The 14,229-nt window shown below is 36.5% G+C and overlaps 1 protein-coding gene across 1 annotated transcript in view; it reads left to right on the top strand.

Moving 5' to 3' along the window:
- The window catches only part of C2CD6 (C2 calcium dependent domain containing 6), a 216,480-nt gene extending 205,123 nt beyond the window's left edge, over window positions 1-11,357 (top strand). The window contains 5 exon segments of the mRNA XM_053597422.1: window positions 3,875-3,946; window positions 4,838-5,125; window positions 5,234-8,356; window positions 11,068-11,328; window positions 11,331-11,357. Coding sequence (XP_053453397.1) covers window positions 3,875-3,946; window positions 4,838-5,125; window positions 5,234-8,356; window positions 11,068-11,328; window positions 11,331-11,357 — 3,771 coding nt within the window.
- The last annotated feature ends 2,872 nt before the right edge of the window (window positions 11,358-14,229 follow it).

The raw sequence follows: 14,229 nt of genomic DNA, 5'->3' as shown, positions 1-14,229 counted from the left end.
AACTCAGGTGATCCACCTGCTCTTTCTTTTGTTGATTAATTTGAGTTCTGTATACATTCTGGTTATCAAGCCTTTGTCAAATTAGTAACATGCAAATATCTTTCCCATTCTGAAAGGTGTCTATTTGCTTTTCTTCTTCTTTTTTTTTTTTTTGAGACAGAGTCTCAAGCTGTTGCCCTGGGTAGAGTGTCATAGCATCACAGCTCACAGCAACTTCCAACTCTTGGGCTTAAATGAATCTCCTACCTCCGCCTCCCAAGTAGCTGGGATTATAGGCACTTGCCACAATGCCCAGCTATTTTTGTTGTTGTTGTTGCAGTTGTCATTGTTGTTTTAGCTGGCCTAGGCTGGATTTGAACCCGCCAGCCTCGGTGTTTGTGGCTGGCGCCCTACCCACTGTGCTATAGGCACCGCCAGGTGTCTATTTGCTTTAATTGTTATCTTTGGCTGTGCAGAAGCTTTTTAGCTTACTTAAGTCCCATTTATTTATTTTTGTTGATGTTGCAATTGCCAATGGAGTCTTCTTCATAAAACCTTTCCCAGGCTAATATCGCTAAGTGTTTTTCCAACACTTTCTTCTAGGATTTTTATCATTTCGTATCTTAGATTAAAATTTTTATCCATTGTGAATCAATTTTTGTAAGGGGTTGGAGGGGCAGGTCCAGTTTCAGTCTTTTACCGTTCTGTTAGTTCTTCTTGATTCTTCACTTACATGCATTGACTTTCCTGATATATCTGGTGAATTTTGTTAATTTTATGTTTGTAAATGGAGGAGTATGTTGATTGTATAGATATGTTCTGTGTAAGTACCAGGCTTCCCTGGAGGGTGTGTGGAGATGGAAGAGGGTGTATGGGGATGGAAAGGGGCAGTCAAGATGGTTGACCATACATTTTTAAAGAACCAGCATGTTTCTGGTTGGAACGTCCTTTCCTTTCTTTTTATCCTCCTTCCATTATCTGATGTAGATGTGTGAGTTTCAACAAGCTCTACTATGCTTCTCCGTCAAGGCCTGAAACTTGTTTGAGATCTCTACCCAGGCAGATGCCAGGGTCTCCTTAGAGAACAGTTTTTTTGGTGTTTGGGGGAGTCATTGGGGAAACACAAGTGGTGTATGCTTCATGTGCACAGAGAAAGAGTGGTAATGAAGAAGGGCCCAAGTGACTTAGCTCTTCAAATGCATCTCTTTTAACTAAAAAGTATGAAAATTACCCCATGATAAGATTCTCTTTACATGTACCAACTTTGAATTTATTGCTTCTCAGGCCCACCTAATTTCTGATGTTTAAAGCTAGTTTTCCTGATTGGGTTTTTCCATTCAGTCAATTCTTTCTGCTTCATAGTTTCTGAATGTTCTTGAACTTTCTGGATCCTGGGATCTCAGATTACTGATCTTATTTACTGATTTCCAGTATAGACATTGGTTCTTCCTTTTTGAAATAACATTTTCTGTGAATATACTAGAACCTTAGGAGGTAGGAGAGAAAACCCACATTGAATACTATCCTGAAGCTCCTGTGTTGGTTTGTTGCAGTGCCTTTCCTGGCTTCCTAAGATGACTAGTTAGAGCATTCCCCCTGCCTCGCCCCCGATATAACTATACTGAAGCTTTTTATTTAAAAAAAGTATTATATGGTTATCTAATCAATTATACAAACTTAGAACAAAAATTAACAGTGCCCTCCTTCTTCTCCTTCAGAAATACTCCCTTGAGAAAATAATGGTAGCATTTTGCATCCATTCACGCATTTTTCCATGCTTATATTAGGGGCTGGTATTTGTTTTGTTTTTTACAAAATCGGAGTCATATTTTCTACTGTTGGTTCTTCTACTTCTTTATCATACATGTTTCATTTATTTTTATTTTTTAATTTCTTTAAAGCCATGAACTTTCCAATGTTAGGATTTAAACTGGTTTTAAGGGAGATTTGGGGGAAATTCAAGCAAAGAAAAACAAAATGAACAAAAAAAAATGTATGGAAGTACAAGGTGTATTTCAAGAACAGAGTTAGACACACTCAGCCGAAGAAGAGATCTATACCGGGGAATGTTCAGAAATTTGCACAGATAATTTAGTCAGTATGTGAGGGCAATGAACAACAGCAAAAGTAGGAAGATACTGAAGATTTAGGAATTAGCGTCACGTTGTTAACTGCTTAGTAACAGTGAAACCTTAAAATAATCCAAAAGTATCTCTGGCTTGGCGCCTGTGGCTCAAGCGGCTAAGGCGCCAGCCACATACACCTGAGCTGTATACAACCCCGGGTGGGTTGGAATCCAGCCTGGGCCCGCCAAACAACAATGACGGCTGCAACCAAAAAAATAGCCAGGCATTGTGGCAGGCGCCTGTAGTCCCAGCTACTTGGGAGGCCAGGGCAGGAGAATCACTTGAGCCCAGGAGTTGGAGGTTGCTGTGAGCTGTGATGCCACAGCACTCTATGCAGGGCAACAGCTTGAGGCTCTGTCTCAAAAAAAAAAGTATCGGGCGGCGCCTCTGGCTCAGTGAGTAGGGCGCCGGCCCCATATGCCGAGGGTGGCGGGTTCAAACCCAGCCCCGGCCAAACTGCAACAAAAATAAAATAGCCGGGCGTTGTGGCGGACGCCTGTAGTCCCAGCTGCTCGGGAGGCTGAGGCAAGAGAATCGCGTAAGCCCAAGAGTTAGAGGTTGCTGTGAGCCGTGTGATGCCACGGCACTCTGCCCGAGGGCAGTACAGTGAGACTCTGTCTCTACAAAAAAAAAAAAAGTATCTCTGTTAAAAATATCACTTATTAAGTTGTTATTTTAATTAATTTTATATGCAATAGACCCTCTACAGACTAAAGGACATAAATGTATAGGAAAATGGTTTGAAGTACTGAGTGTTGTATAAAGAGATGATGTCGCGTTTTCTCTGTGTGAGTTGGTAATGTGAATGCACATTATGATGCTTTTAAAGCCACTCAGTCTCCCTTACTGCAATCTGGATTGTGTGTGGTGGAATGAGCATCTGATGAAAACTTAGGACACCTAGGATTTAGGCTAGGTTACTTGGGGCAAGGAATTTCAGCTTGCATAAATTAAGAACTAAGACTGGATCATTTCTAAAAATTCAGTGAATCTGTGATTCTATAATTGTTCCTATATATCTTGATTTAGCATCAATTTTTTAAAGCCTTTTCTTGTTTTTGGAGGCAGGGTCTTGTTTGGTCACCCAGGCTAGAGATCAGTGGCATCATCATAGCTCACTGCAACCTCAAACTCCTGGGCTCAAGCAATCCTACTGCCTCAGCCTTTCAAGTAACTGGGACTGCAGGTGCCTGCCACAACACCCAGCTAATTTTTTATTTTTTGTAGAGACAAGGTCTCACTCCTGCCCACGGTGGTCTTGAACTCCTGGCCTCAAACAATCCTCCCATCTCAGCCTCCCAAAGTGCTAGGATTATAGGCAGGAGCCACGCACTCAGCCAGGAAGTTTAAAGTATCATTTAACAATGTCAGGTTTGCAATCATTGAAAATGCTATTTCAATATAATATCACCTGTCATTTATCATCTAAAAGCATTTTACAACCTTTTAAGGTCAGATTACATTTGTTCTGATAATTCTATTTCACGCCTGCTTTTTTCTTTCTACTTGAAGTTGCTATGTATTATTTTGACATTACAAATTCAATAGGGTGAATATTGAAATACCTAGGAAGCTATTTATATATATATATATGTATATCTATACACACATACATATGTATCCACATATTTCTTTGATAATTGGCAAAGTATAATAGTTATGAGAAAAATATTTTATTTAGGATTTAACATTTTTATTGAAAGAATAAAATCTTGGGAAATATTGTTGCATTATAAGTAGTCTAAAATTAAAACTTCTTTTTTTATAAGGTGGCTTTTTCACCAAAAGAAAATAATTCACCATCTTTCAGACCAGAATATATAGAATTCAAACCAAAATTTCAGGTGAGTCCTGTGTTATCTGATCCCAATGTCAGTTATATTTAATTACTAGGTTTCTTCAATACTTTATGTAATTTAATATTCTGAAACAGGTGACTCATTAGAAACAGCTCCCTATCTTAAAAAAAAAATACATATGTCTAGGTCCATTTCCAACATAATGAATCTCAACCTGGAAACAGAAGTTGAGAAACTATATTTCTCAAAAAAAAAACCAGGAAATTCTTAATCTGTCCCCTGGGGATCCACCAGAATTTGCAAACCAGTTATAATTAGTTGTATCCATTATAATGAACTTTGAACTACTAAGGTGAAATAAAATAAAACAAATAGTGAGCTGATTTTTCCACATTTTTCTTTTTCAGTTGGATAATCAGGATTTCTATGATCAAAGGGTTTAAATAAGAAACTTCATTTTGATGGCTGATTCAATGATAGAATAGTCTGATCTCAGAGCTACAAAACTGTCTATCAATATTACAGTGAAATTTCACCATAGTCCCAAGTGTTTAATACTGTTCTCCCTTAACTATTTCTGAGACATTATACAGTTTGCATCAGAAAGCAGGATTCTACTGTGACATGTTAAGGCCTGGGCGGAGTTCATTACCATGGTTGAAACTCTCAGACTTAATAGCAGATGATATATGCCCCTGAGTCAGAGTTTAGAGAATATTTATGATACTTTTCATAGGATATCCTTTGTTTGCCTAATTTAAAAAATTCTGCATTGCTACTAACATGGTAAATATGTAGAGGGATAAGTTGGCTTTCTCCCTTTGTGGACGGTAGGAGCATAAATAGACAGATTGCTCAAAGAAAATTAACTAGACAATTTATTATTAATTCAAAGTCAATACTACAAGAATGTCTTACCTTTTTTTAATATTGCAATTTCAGAAATTCAACAAGGACGGTTTTGATCCTTTTCTAAGGAATATAAACCAAAAAATGTCAGTCAGAATAAAGACAGACCAAGATATATACAAATACAGAAACATTTTAAGTACAGAGGTTATAGAACATGAAGACCAAGATCCTCCTTATCCATCACGTTCAAAAATTGCAGGACCTACTACTTATAAAACCTGGGGCTGTGACCCTAATAGCGTCACAGGAAAGATGTTTTTGGACACTAAAAATAATTTAGCTCATGATCCCACTGTCAACACTGAAAAGGCTTCAGAAACTAAGATTGAGTTAGCCCAGGATCCTACTATCAACACAGTAAAAGCTTTGGACATGAAGAATAAATTAACTCATGATCCTGCTAACAACACAACAAAGATTTTAGGTTCTAAGAATAAAGTAAAAGAAACTCTACCAAATATAGCTTTGCCATGTTTCAAAGGAGAGTCATCAGTGGCCGGAAATGGATATACATGTCGTCTTTCAAAGTCATTAAGTCTTACCTCCCATATAGAAAATCTAAAACAATCAATGCTACTCAAGTCAATTTTAAGTAAAAATCTGCAAGACCTTTCAGACAAATTATTTTCTAAACCAGAACTTGGTAAGAACACTGAAGCAAGAAAGAAAAGTAATTCTCCACTTCTAAGCATTCATGATAAACCATCAAATAGCAGGGAAGACAGGGCATTGGACAGAACTCAAGATTTAAACAGCCAGATTTCAGAAAAGGACATTTTAAATTCAAAGGTTCTTTTAAGTCAATTAATTAAAAATATTCCTGCAGGTTCACTTCCAGAAGGTGGACCAGAAAAATCTCTAGAAGAACGTGTCTCTGAAAAACACTCAGAGGCTGATATGATAGATTTTCCAGTGAAAAAAAAGAGTAGTTTCAAAAAGAAACATTTAATAAGTGAAACATCTAGCCCCAAATCAGGTTTAAGTGGCAATGTACATGAATGTTTTATAAACCAAATATTCACTGCACCAAACTTCTTAACATTGGAGACAGCTCAATCATCCACACCTCTGGGGAGAAGTTCATCTTCACATTCTCCAATTTACAATGAAAATACTGATGATGAAATAGAATTGCCACATGCCCAGTCTGTTATAAGTCAGATAATACAAGCATTTCCTGTAAATACTCTTTTAGAATCTGGGATCATCAAAGTGATAGAATTAGATGAAGAAAAAGGGAAGAGTACTTTGCTGAGTACAGAGATAGCCATTCCAGAAGAAAAGCTAAAGAATTTTACAAAAGATTATCCAGAAATCAAAACAGAACTTCTTTCAGAGCAGACTATACCCATCATTTCCAAAGATACCTCTTCTTCTGTTAATATAGTTGAACTTCCAGAGGAGAGCCAAAACATACCTCCACAGGATTCAAGATATCATTCGACATCAGAAAAAGAAACAAGTTTGCCAAGTCGTAGTCAGTGGCTTGATAGAGAAGAAAATGATCTAAATTCTACTTTAGGAAATTTAGCTAACTCATTAATGGGTAGTAAACTGTCAGATGAAACGATGTTAAAATCCTTTTTAAAAAATGTCATTAATAGTTTTTTCGAATATAATCAGTCTGAAAGAATAAAACAACCAGAAAAAGAATTAGAAAAACTAATTCAACAGTCTTTTCCAGATGTTACAGAACATCTTGAAGAAATCCCAGAAAATATTGATGAAACAGACAAACTAGACAGAACATCTATTTTGGGTCCAAAGCTGCGTGGGTTTCTAGAAGAACTCTCAGAGTCAGAAGTGAAAAATTTAAAATCCGAGTTAAGTAAACAAATTCAGCATTACCTTGTAGAAAGGCTTTCAGAATCAGGACATATTGCTAGGGAAGACTTACCAAAAATCTATCAAAATTTGTATTTAATGAATGAGAAAGCAGAACCAAAAGGACAAAACATTTTTCAGGAGAAATATTCAGAAACTGTGAAAGAAATCATGTCTTTTGTAAATAATTTTAATCATAATTTCATAGATAAACATTTAGAAATAAAGCTAAGATCTTTTTTAAATGAAATTCTCCAAAGCTATTTTCTAAAAAACCTTTCAGAAAGCAATTTATTTAATGAGAAAGAATCTGAGACTATACATTCAAGCATATCTTCTCTAAAATCTAAAAGTGCCTCAGTGTCTCTTCACGAGTTAGGACAAGATAATTCAAAGGGGGGGGTTGGTAGAAGGCTTGAGATAAACATGAAATATCCTTTAAGTAAACCTCTACAAAACTATCTGTTAACTTTATCAGAAAATGAATTGTTAAGTCTGAAAGATGAGTTGAGTAAACACCTCCAGAGCCTTTTTATAGAAAAACTTACAAAATCGGGACTAATGACAGAAAGGCAATTAAAGGGGGTTGATCAGCATATAAATTTGCTTAATTCGAATTGTACACCATTAAAATATGTAAAGATAGATTCACCTTTTAAAGATGAAAATCACTCCATAGAGGACCATTCAGCACACCAAAACAAATATCCAAAAACTGATCAAGAAACTGCCTCACAAAAGGCTCCTGAGAGTAAATTGAAAGAAACAAAAGTGATCAAAGAGGAAGAAAAAGAATATTTTCCTTTACACAGTTTAAAAGACAATTCATTAATAATTAAGGAACAGAAAAGTTATCGACCTAAAGAAGAAGCTAAAACAGTAAGTTATATAAGAATACAATCCATTTCCAACAAAACTATCCAGGCCATTCCATTAAATAAATCATCAGAAAGGCCTACAGATACACTGTGTAAGAAACAAAGGAAAGAACATGGTTTCTTGCAGCTTCCTCAAGCAGAAAATTGTATTAGTATAACAGAGATTCAAGACCCATATAATTGGGGTAGTAAATCAAAAACAACCCAATCAAAAGTTAGCTTCGAAAGGACACTGAAGCCACTTGAAAAAAAGGATCATAGTAACATCTGTAAATCAACTGGTGAGGAAAAACCTGATACAATGTTGTCATCGTATCCAAGAATCCCTCTTTGCAAAATGCCAAGGGAAGACGAAGAATCCTTAAACAGACTCACTCTGCCTTCTTGTCAGACTAATACTTTAACTCACTTTAATTCAGAGACTGGGGAGAAATCAAAATTTGAAGACCAGTATTGTCAGAGATTGAAAGGATGTAACAACAATAATAAAAAACATCTAGTAACATTTGCGCCATATAAACAAGAAATACAAACTCTTTATATAAAACCAAACGAAATTTTCAATGAAAAATATGCCAAATGCTCTGAATCACAATTGTTCAAATATAAAGCTGTGGAAGATAAGAAAAACCTCAAATCATTCCTCTTCCCTGAAGTACTGAAGAGAGAAAATCCAAAACCCAAGGTCCAAAAAGAAAGAGTCCATGTTGCCAAACCAAAAAAGTCATTTAACAAGATAGCTAAGATACTACCAAGCACGCTGCCTGCGACAAAAATTCATCTAAAGAAATCGGTCCCAAAGACATTGCCTCACTGGACTGCAAGAAAAACTATACATGTAATAATGTTTTTCTAAATGTTCTACTTCTGTATTTGGCAAAGTTCTGTAAATAATTTACTTTAGGGTGTATTATGTCTGCATGCAAGTGTGTGTGACCTTAATTGTTCCCAAGGAATACAGACCTCCAAATTAAAAAATTCTCCTGAAATTTAAATATCACTTCATCTGATTTAAAATATCATGACGAAATAGAGGGGGGAAGAATGTTAACGCACTTAGTACACCCTTTCTGGGTCATGAATTACAAAAAGTGACAGACTGGCCAGAGCGCACAGCCCTTCCTATGGTAAAATGGCTGGATTTTAGCTCTGAGTAAACTTAGCTAGAGGCTGTTGTGAGACACAACTTTTACAACCACTGGCAGTAGCCATGTTCTGTGGAAACGTAGCTGGGATTTTCTTTTCATGGAGATATAACTATAAATATAGACTTTTTTTCACACAGCTGAATTATCTTTGCTTTATTAAATGAATACAAAGCTCCTACTATGTGCCGGCTATTCTGCTAAAAATTAGGGATATGTAAAATTTATCATCTATTGGATTATGAATTTGAAAATTTTAACTTCTAGTTTTCTTTCACCACTACGTATCATGTGCTAAGAAACTTGGGAATTCAAATCTAGTTTTTACTATTAACATAAAACAATTAGAAAGGTAAATATGCTGCTGACTTTCTAGAATACAAAGCATTCTAAAGCAAAGTTAGAACCTAGGAATGGAAGGGACTTGTTTTAATTTTTTGAATTTCTGGTTTTGTTTATTAGTATGCATAGGAGGCATGGCCTGTAATTGAGAAAACTTGTGAGTTCTGAATCTGCTATTAAATTGATAATTTGGTGTTGTATAATTCTACCTTGAATGAGAAAATAAATCTAATTTCAGAATAGTTGCTTTGAATTTGTTTTCCACAGTAAAGCAAATTATCAGCTATTTTATAATGGCAGGGTAAATATTATATAACTATATGTTACATACACTATATGGATAAATATTGTATTAACTACATAGTGGCAGAGTATAAATATCAGTATAGTTTATACTCTCAATTTTGGAGTTTTCCTGTCTAACTTCAGTAATTTTGTGTTGAGCAAGTGTGTGTGTATCCATACACGTGTATACACACTAGGAAAAAAACAGTAGACAATGGGTTGATAGTTTTTACCAAGGACTTTCTAAAGTTCATTTAGACAAATGGAATCTTTAACATTGCTTTTCAAATAAAAGCAAAATAAATATCCATTTGTTAAAAAAATCATACCATTTAACAGAAACACAAGAAAGTTTCGTTTATGAATCTTGGAGAAATTGCATTTATGTTAAATGGTAAAAGATCACATGGGATCTCAGAACCCTTATCCCAAAAATGGGCAAGAGAGATAGGTTCTCCTTATTTCCCTCTGTTAGTCAACTGTTACTAAACTTTTCTCTCTAATAAAGTTGACAACAGTGAATTGAGTGGTAAGAGGGTGTTTGTCAAACAATCAGACTCACTATTAGATTTTCTAAAATCTAGAAATCTCCCAAAGGAATCAAAACACAAAAGAGAGAAATTGAGTGTGGGAGCACCCAGAAAAGTGTGAGTCTCCATGCCCTTCCACTGGCCACTTATATTAGCTGTGAAGAAAAATTATGTATTACTCACTAACACGGCAGAAATTCTCTTAATGTGGCTCACCTGTTTGTTCCATGTACGTAAGAGGGAAGAGGAAGAATATTTCCTTGCCTTCTCAAAACCCAGGCAAAAATGTAAAATAAGTAGAATTTGTCCTTACACATTTTATACTTTTTGGAAATACTTTTGGAAATACTTTTCTGGCTGCCCTAATGATTAGTCCTGCCCAGTGTTCCCTAATACCCCCAATTGTATTAATCTGTTCCTATCTTGTCTCCAAATCAAAGCAGCCCATTCCCTTGATGTGACTATTTTTGCAAGTGTTAAGGGATAAACTGCTCAAACTACTGAAGAAATTAGTTTACACTGATTTGAGGATGTCTAATTGATTCAGACCCTTTTAGGGGTACTTGGAGATTATTGTATTTATAAAATATAGCCATATTATAGAAAATTTGAAAATGAGAATATTTTTTGTTATTTTGGTGTATATCCTTCCAATTATTTTTCTGAATGTTTTACTGGTTTACTCTAGTGTATACATAAAAATTATTATTTTTAATGTAAACATTACAACCACATTCTTAGATGCTGTGTTCTCTCTCTCTCTCTCTATATATATATATATACACACACATACATACACATGATACTTGTTAATTTTTAAAGGATGAAATATCAAAGTTTGGGTGATTAAAAAAGGAGTTCATAATTAATATAGGAGTTCATAATTTATATTTGGGGTTAGGTGAGAGATGTTTGGGGTTAGGTGGAGAGGAATTACAAAGTAGGCTGGCCAGCTTTTGGTAGAGTCTGGCCCAAGGACAATGCCCTTGTTTTTTGGTTTCCAGCTTCATAGCTTCCATCTCTTTTGAACTAACATGCTTTGAGACAATAAAATTTTTTAAAAGCATGGTTTTTAAGGTAGTATCTAGGGAAGCATTAGGTATACAGTTTAAATTTGGGGACTGCCTAAGAAACATTCGATGCTTTCATTCTTTATCTAACTGTTGCTATTACAAATTTTAGTTTTTATAAATTTACAATGTACCTTTAAGAAACTTAACTTACCAATTTGATCTTTCAATATTTAGGACTGTTCGGATAAATTCGAGGATTTAAATGTGACCTCATGTGATCATCTTACAAAAATAAAATCAAGAACAAGGCTTTTAGGAAAGAGCCCAGATGATAACCGTAATCGTACAAAACGTTCTGCAAGACCATACACTGCACCAGAGGTTAACAAAAGACGAGAAAACTACCCCAGAAAAGTTTCAAGTCCTCGAATGGTTTCAGCAGGCTTATTTCATATAAATGACGTAACTCCAGGTTATGAAATGCGTAAAATGCAGCAAAAAAAAAAATTAAAAGAGGATATTGAAAAATGTTCGCTCATTTGTGATATTATCCAAATGTTAAACAGGTCAGAATGATAGATGAGGCCAACCATCAGAGTATCATTTCTCCATTAACAAAATGGTTTGGAGATCTATCCTGTTGTGTGATAGAAGTCAGTAACCAAATTTCATCTTGTTAGACCATTTTGTTTTGATTAAAATGAAAAATAAACACACTTGATGTAAATGTGTTTTGTACCTTTGAACTTGGAGAACAAGACCAGAAATACATAATCAGTTATGTTCATTAGCAAAGTTTTCTCAGCTTTTACCTTTTCTACTATATAATATCACTCCAATTCATATTTCTCTGACTGCTCCCATCTTTTTTACACTCTCAATTATCCCTCTCTACCCAATTTCCAGGTTCTCTATTGGCAGTTATCCATGTTTAGTATTGTTTTGTTTTGTTTTTTTCTTTTTTTAGAGATAGGGTCCTGCCAGGTCACCCAGGCTAGACTGCAATGGTGCACTTGAAGCTCACTGCAGCCTCAAACTCCTGGGTTCAAGTGATCCTCTTGCCTCAGCCTTCCAGACCTCTGGGATTACAGTACTCAGTCACTGCACCTGGACTTTTTATTTTTTTATTTTTATTTATTTATTTATTGAGACAGTCTCACTATGTCACCCTTAGAGTGCCGTGGTATCATAGCCCACAGCAACCTCAAACTCTTGGGTTCAAGAGATCCTCTTGCCTCAGCCTCTTGAGTACAGCATGACACCTGGCTAGTTTTTCTATTTTTTTTTTTTGGTTTTTGGCCGGGGCTAGGTTTGAACCCGCCACCTCCAGCATATGGGACCAGCGCCCTACTCCTTGAGCCACAGGCACTGCCCTAGTTTTTCTATTTTTAATAGAGACAGGGTCTCACTCTTGCTCAGGCTGGTCTTAAATTCCTGAGCTCAAGCAATCCACCCTCCTCAGCCTACCAGACTGTTAGGATTATAGGTGTGAGCCACTGCGCCCAGCCGCCTTATGGAACTTTTATTATTTTTAACATCATGTATTAACATCATTGTATCTTTTTACACAATAATGATAATAATGAATACATTTAATATTAGTTACTGAAGCATCTCCTACACTGTCGTGACTTTCTAAATAACTCCAAAGACTGTGTAAAGGGCTTCTTTAATAACATCGAACTGCATAAGAAACTGCATAAAATTGTAGAAACTGACCAAAATGTAATCTGACTAACTAAATCAATATAGGATTGAAACCAGAGACTTCAGAGAATTGGTTCTATTTGTATGAAGTACAGTATTTGGGTCTCCAAACCTTTTGCCTCATTAAGCTTTTAATGGCAGTATTGTGATAAGCAACTAGAAATTTTCTATCATGGAAATCTGGTAACTCTTAAATTTTCTTTCTAAAAGTTTTTTAACTCATATACCTTACTCAAGGAAAAATTATTTTATTTATTTATTTTTTTTTTTTGAGACAAGAGTCTCATTATGTCACCCTCAGTAGAGTGCTATGATGCCACAGCTCACAGCAACCTCAAACTCTTGGGCTTAATTAATTCTCTTGCCTCAGGATCCCAAGTAGCTGGGACTACAGGCACCTACCACTACATCCAGCCATTTTTTGTTGTTGTTATTGTAGTTGTCATTGTTTAGCAGGCCCGGGCGAGGTTCGAACCCACCAGCCCCAGCGTATGTGGTCGGCACCCTAACCACTGAGCTATGGGTGCTGAGCCAGAATTCCTTATTTATTAAAGATCAAGAATATGCTAGACACTTTTGCTAAACATTAGGAATATACTCAGTGAGTAACACAATATTCTCAAGGAGTACACAATCTACTGGTAACACCCACACACAAGTAACTGGAGTTGTGAAAGTGCTATTTCCAAAAATACTACGGAACCTCATCAGAGGACATTTTAGCTAAGGTGACTGTGCTAGTTGGATCCCCCAAAAGTAGACACCAAAATAGGATTAGACACATGAGATAGTCAGAATAATGGTCCCCCAAGTGCATCCACATCCTAATCCTAGGAACATGTGACTGTTACTTTAGGTGATGAAAGATCGAATTAAACGTCTTCTGATGGGGAGATTATCCTGCATTATCTGTTGTTTGTTTGTTTATTGTTGGGGATTCATTGAGGGTACAAAGAACCAAGTTACAGTGATTGCATTTGTTAGGTAAAGTCCCTCTTATAATTGTGTCCTGCCCCCCAAAGGTGTGTCACACACCAAGACCCCCCATCCCTTCTCTCCCTCCCTCCCTCTGCTGGTTTGTTTGTTTGTTTGTTTTGAGACAGAATCTCACACTGTCCGCCTCAGTAGAGTGCCCTGGCATCACAGCTCACCACAACCTCAAACTCTTGGGCTTGAGCAATCCTTTTGCCTCAGCCTGAGTAGCTGGGACTACAGGTTTGTGTCACTATGCCCAGCTAGTTTTTATATTTTTAGTAAAGACAGGGGTCTCACTATTGCTAGGTTGGTCTCAAACTGCTCAGCTCAAGCAATCCACCTGCCTCGGACTCCCAGAGTGCTAGGATTATAGGGGAGTCTCCATGCTAGGCCTAACCTGGATTATCTGGATGGGCATGATACAACCAGAAGGGTTAGAGTCAGAGAAGGAAATGTGAGCACAGAAGCAGAAGTGTGGTGAAAGACTAGACTAGAAACCAGTTTAGGCTAACATACCGGAGGGCCCAGTAGGTAAAAGTCTGGGCTTCTCAGACCCTCACCCGCTCTGCCCCCTCCTCTGCCCTGTGCTGCAAACACAGAGTTTTGATAACTCCAGAGCTGTTCACAGCAGTCAGTTAGCATCACCCTAGGAGTTCGAACAGAATGCTTAGCAAATTAAAGATTAAGATCTGACTGGGCAAGTCTAAGTAAATT

Source organism: Nycticebus coucang, chromosome 7, assembly GCF_027406575.1.
Source record: "Nycticebus coucang isolate mNycCou1 chromosome 7, mNycCou1.pri, whole genome shotgun sequence".
In the NCBI taxonomy this organism is placed as follows: Eukaryota; Metazoa; Chordata; class Mammalia; order Primates; family Lorisidae; genus Nycticebus; species Nycticebus coucang.
The sequence above is the reverse complement of the archived record's forward strand: the minus strand, read 5'-3'. Positions and strand labels throughout refer to the sequence as shown.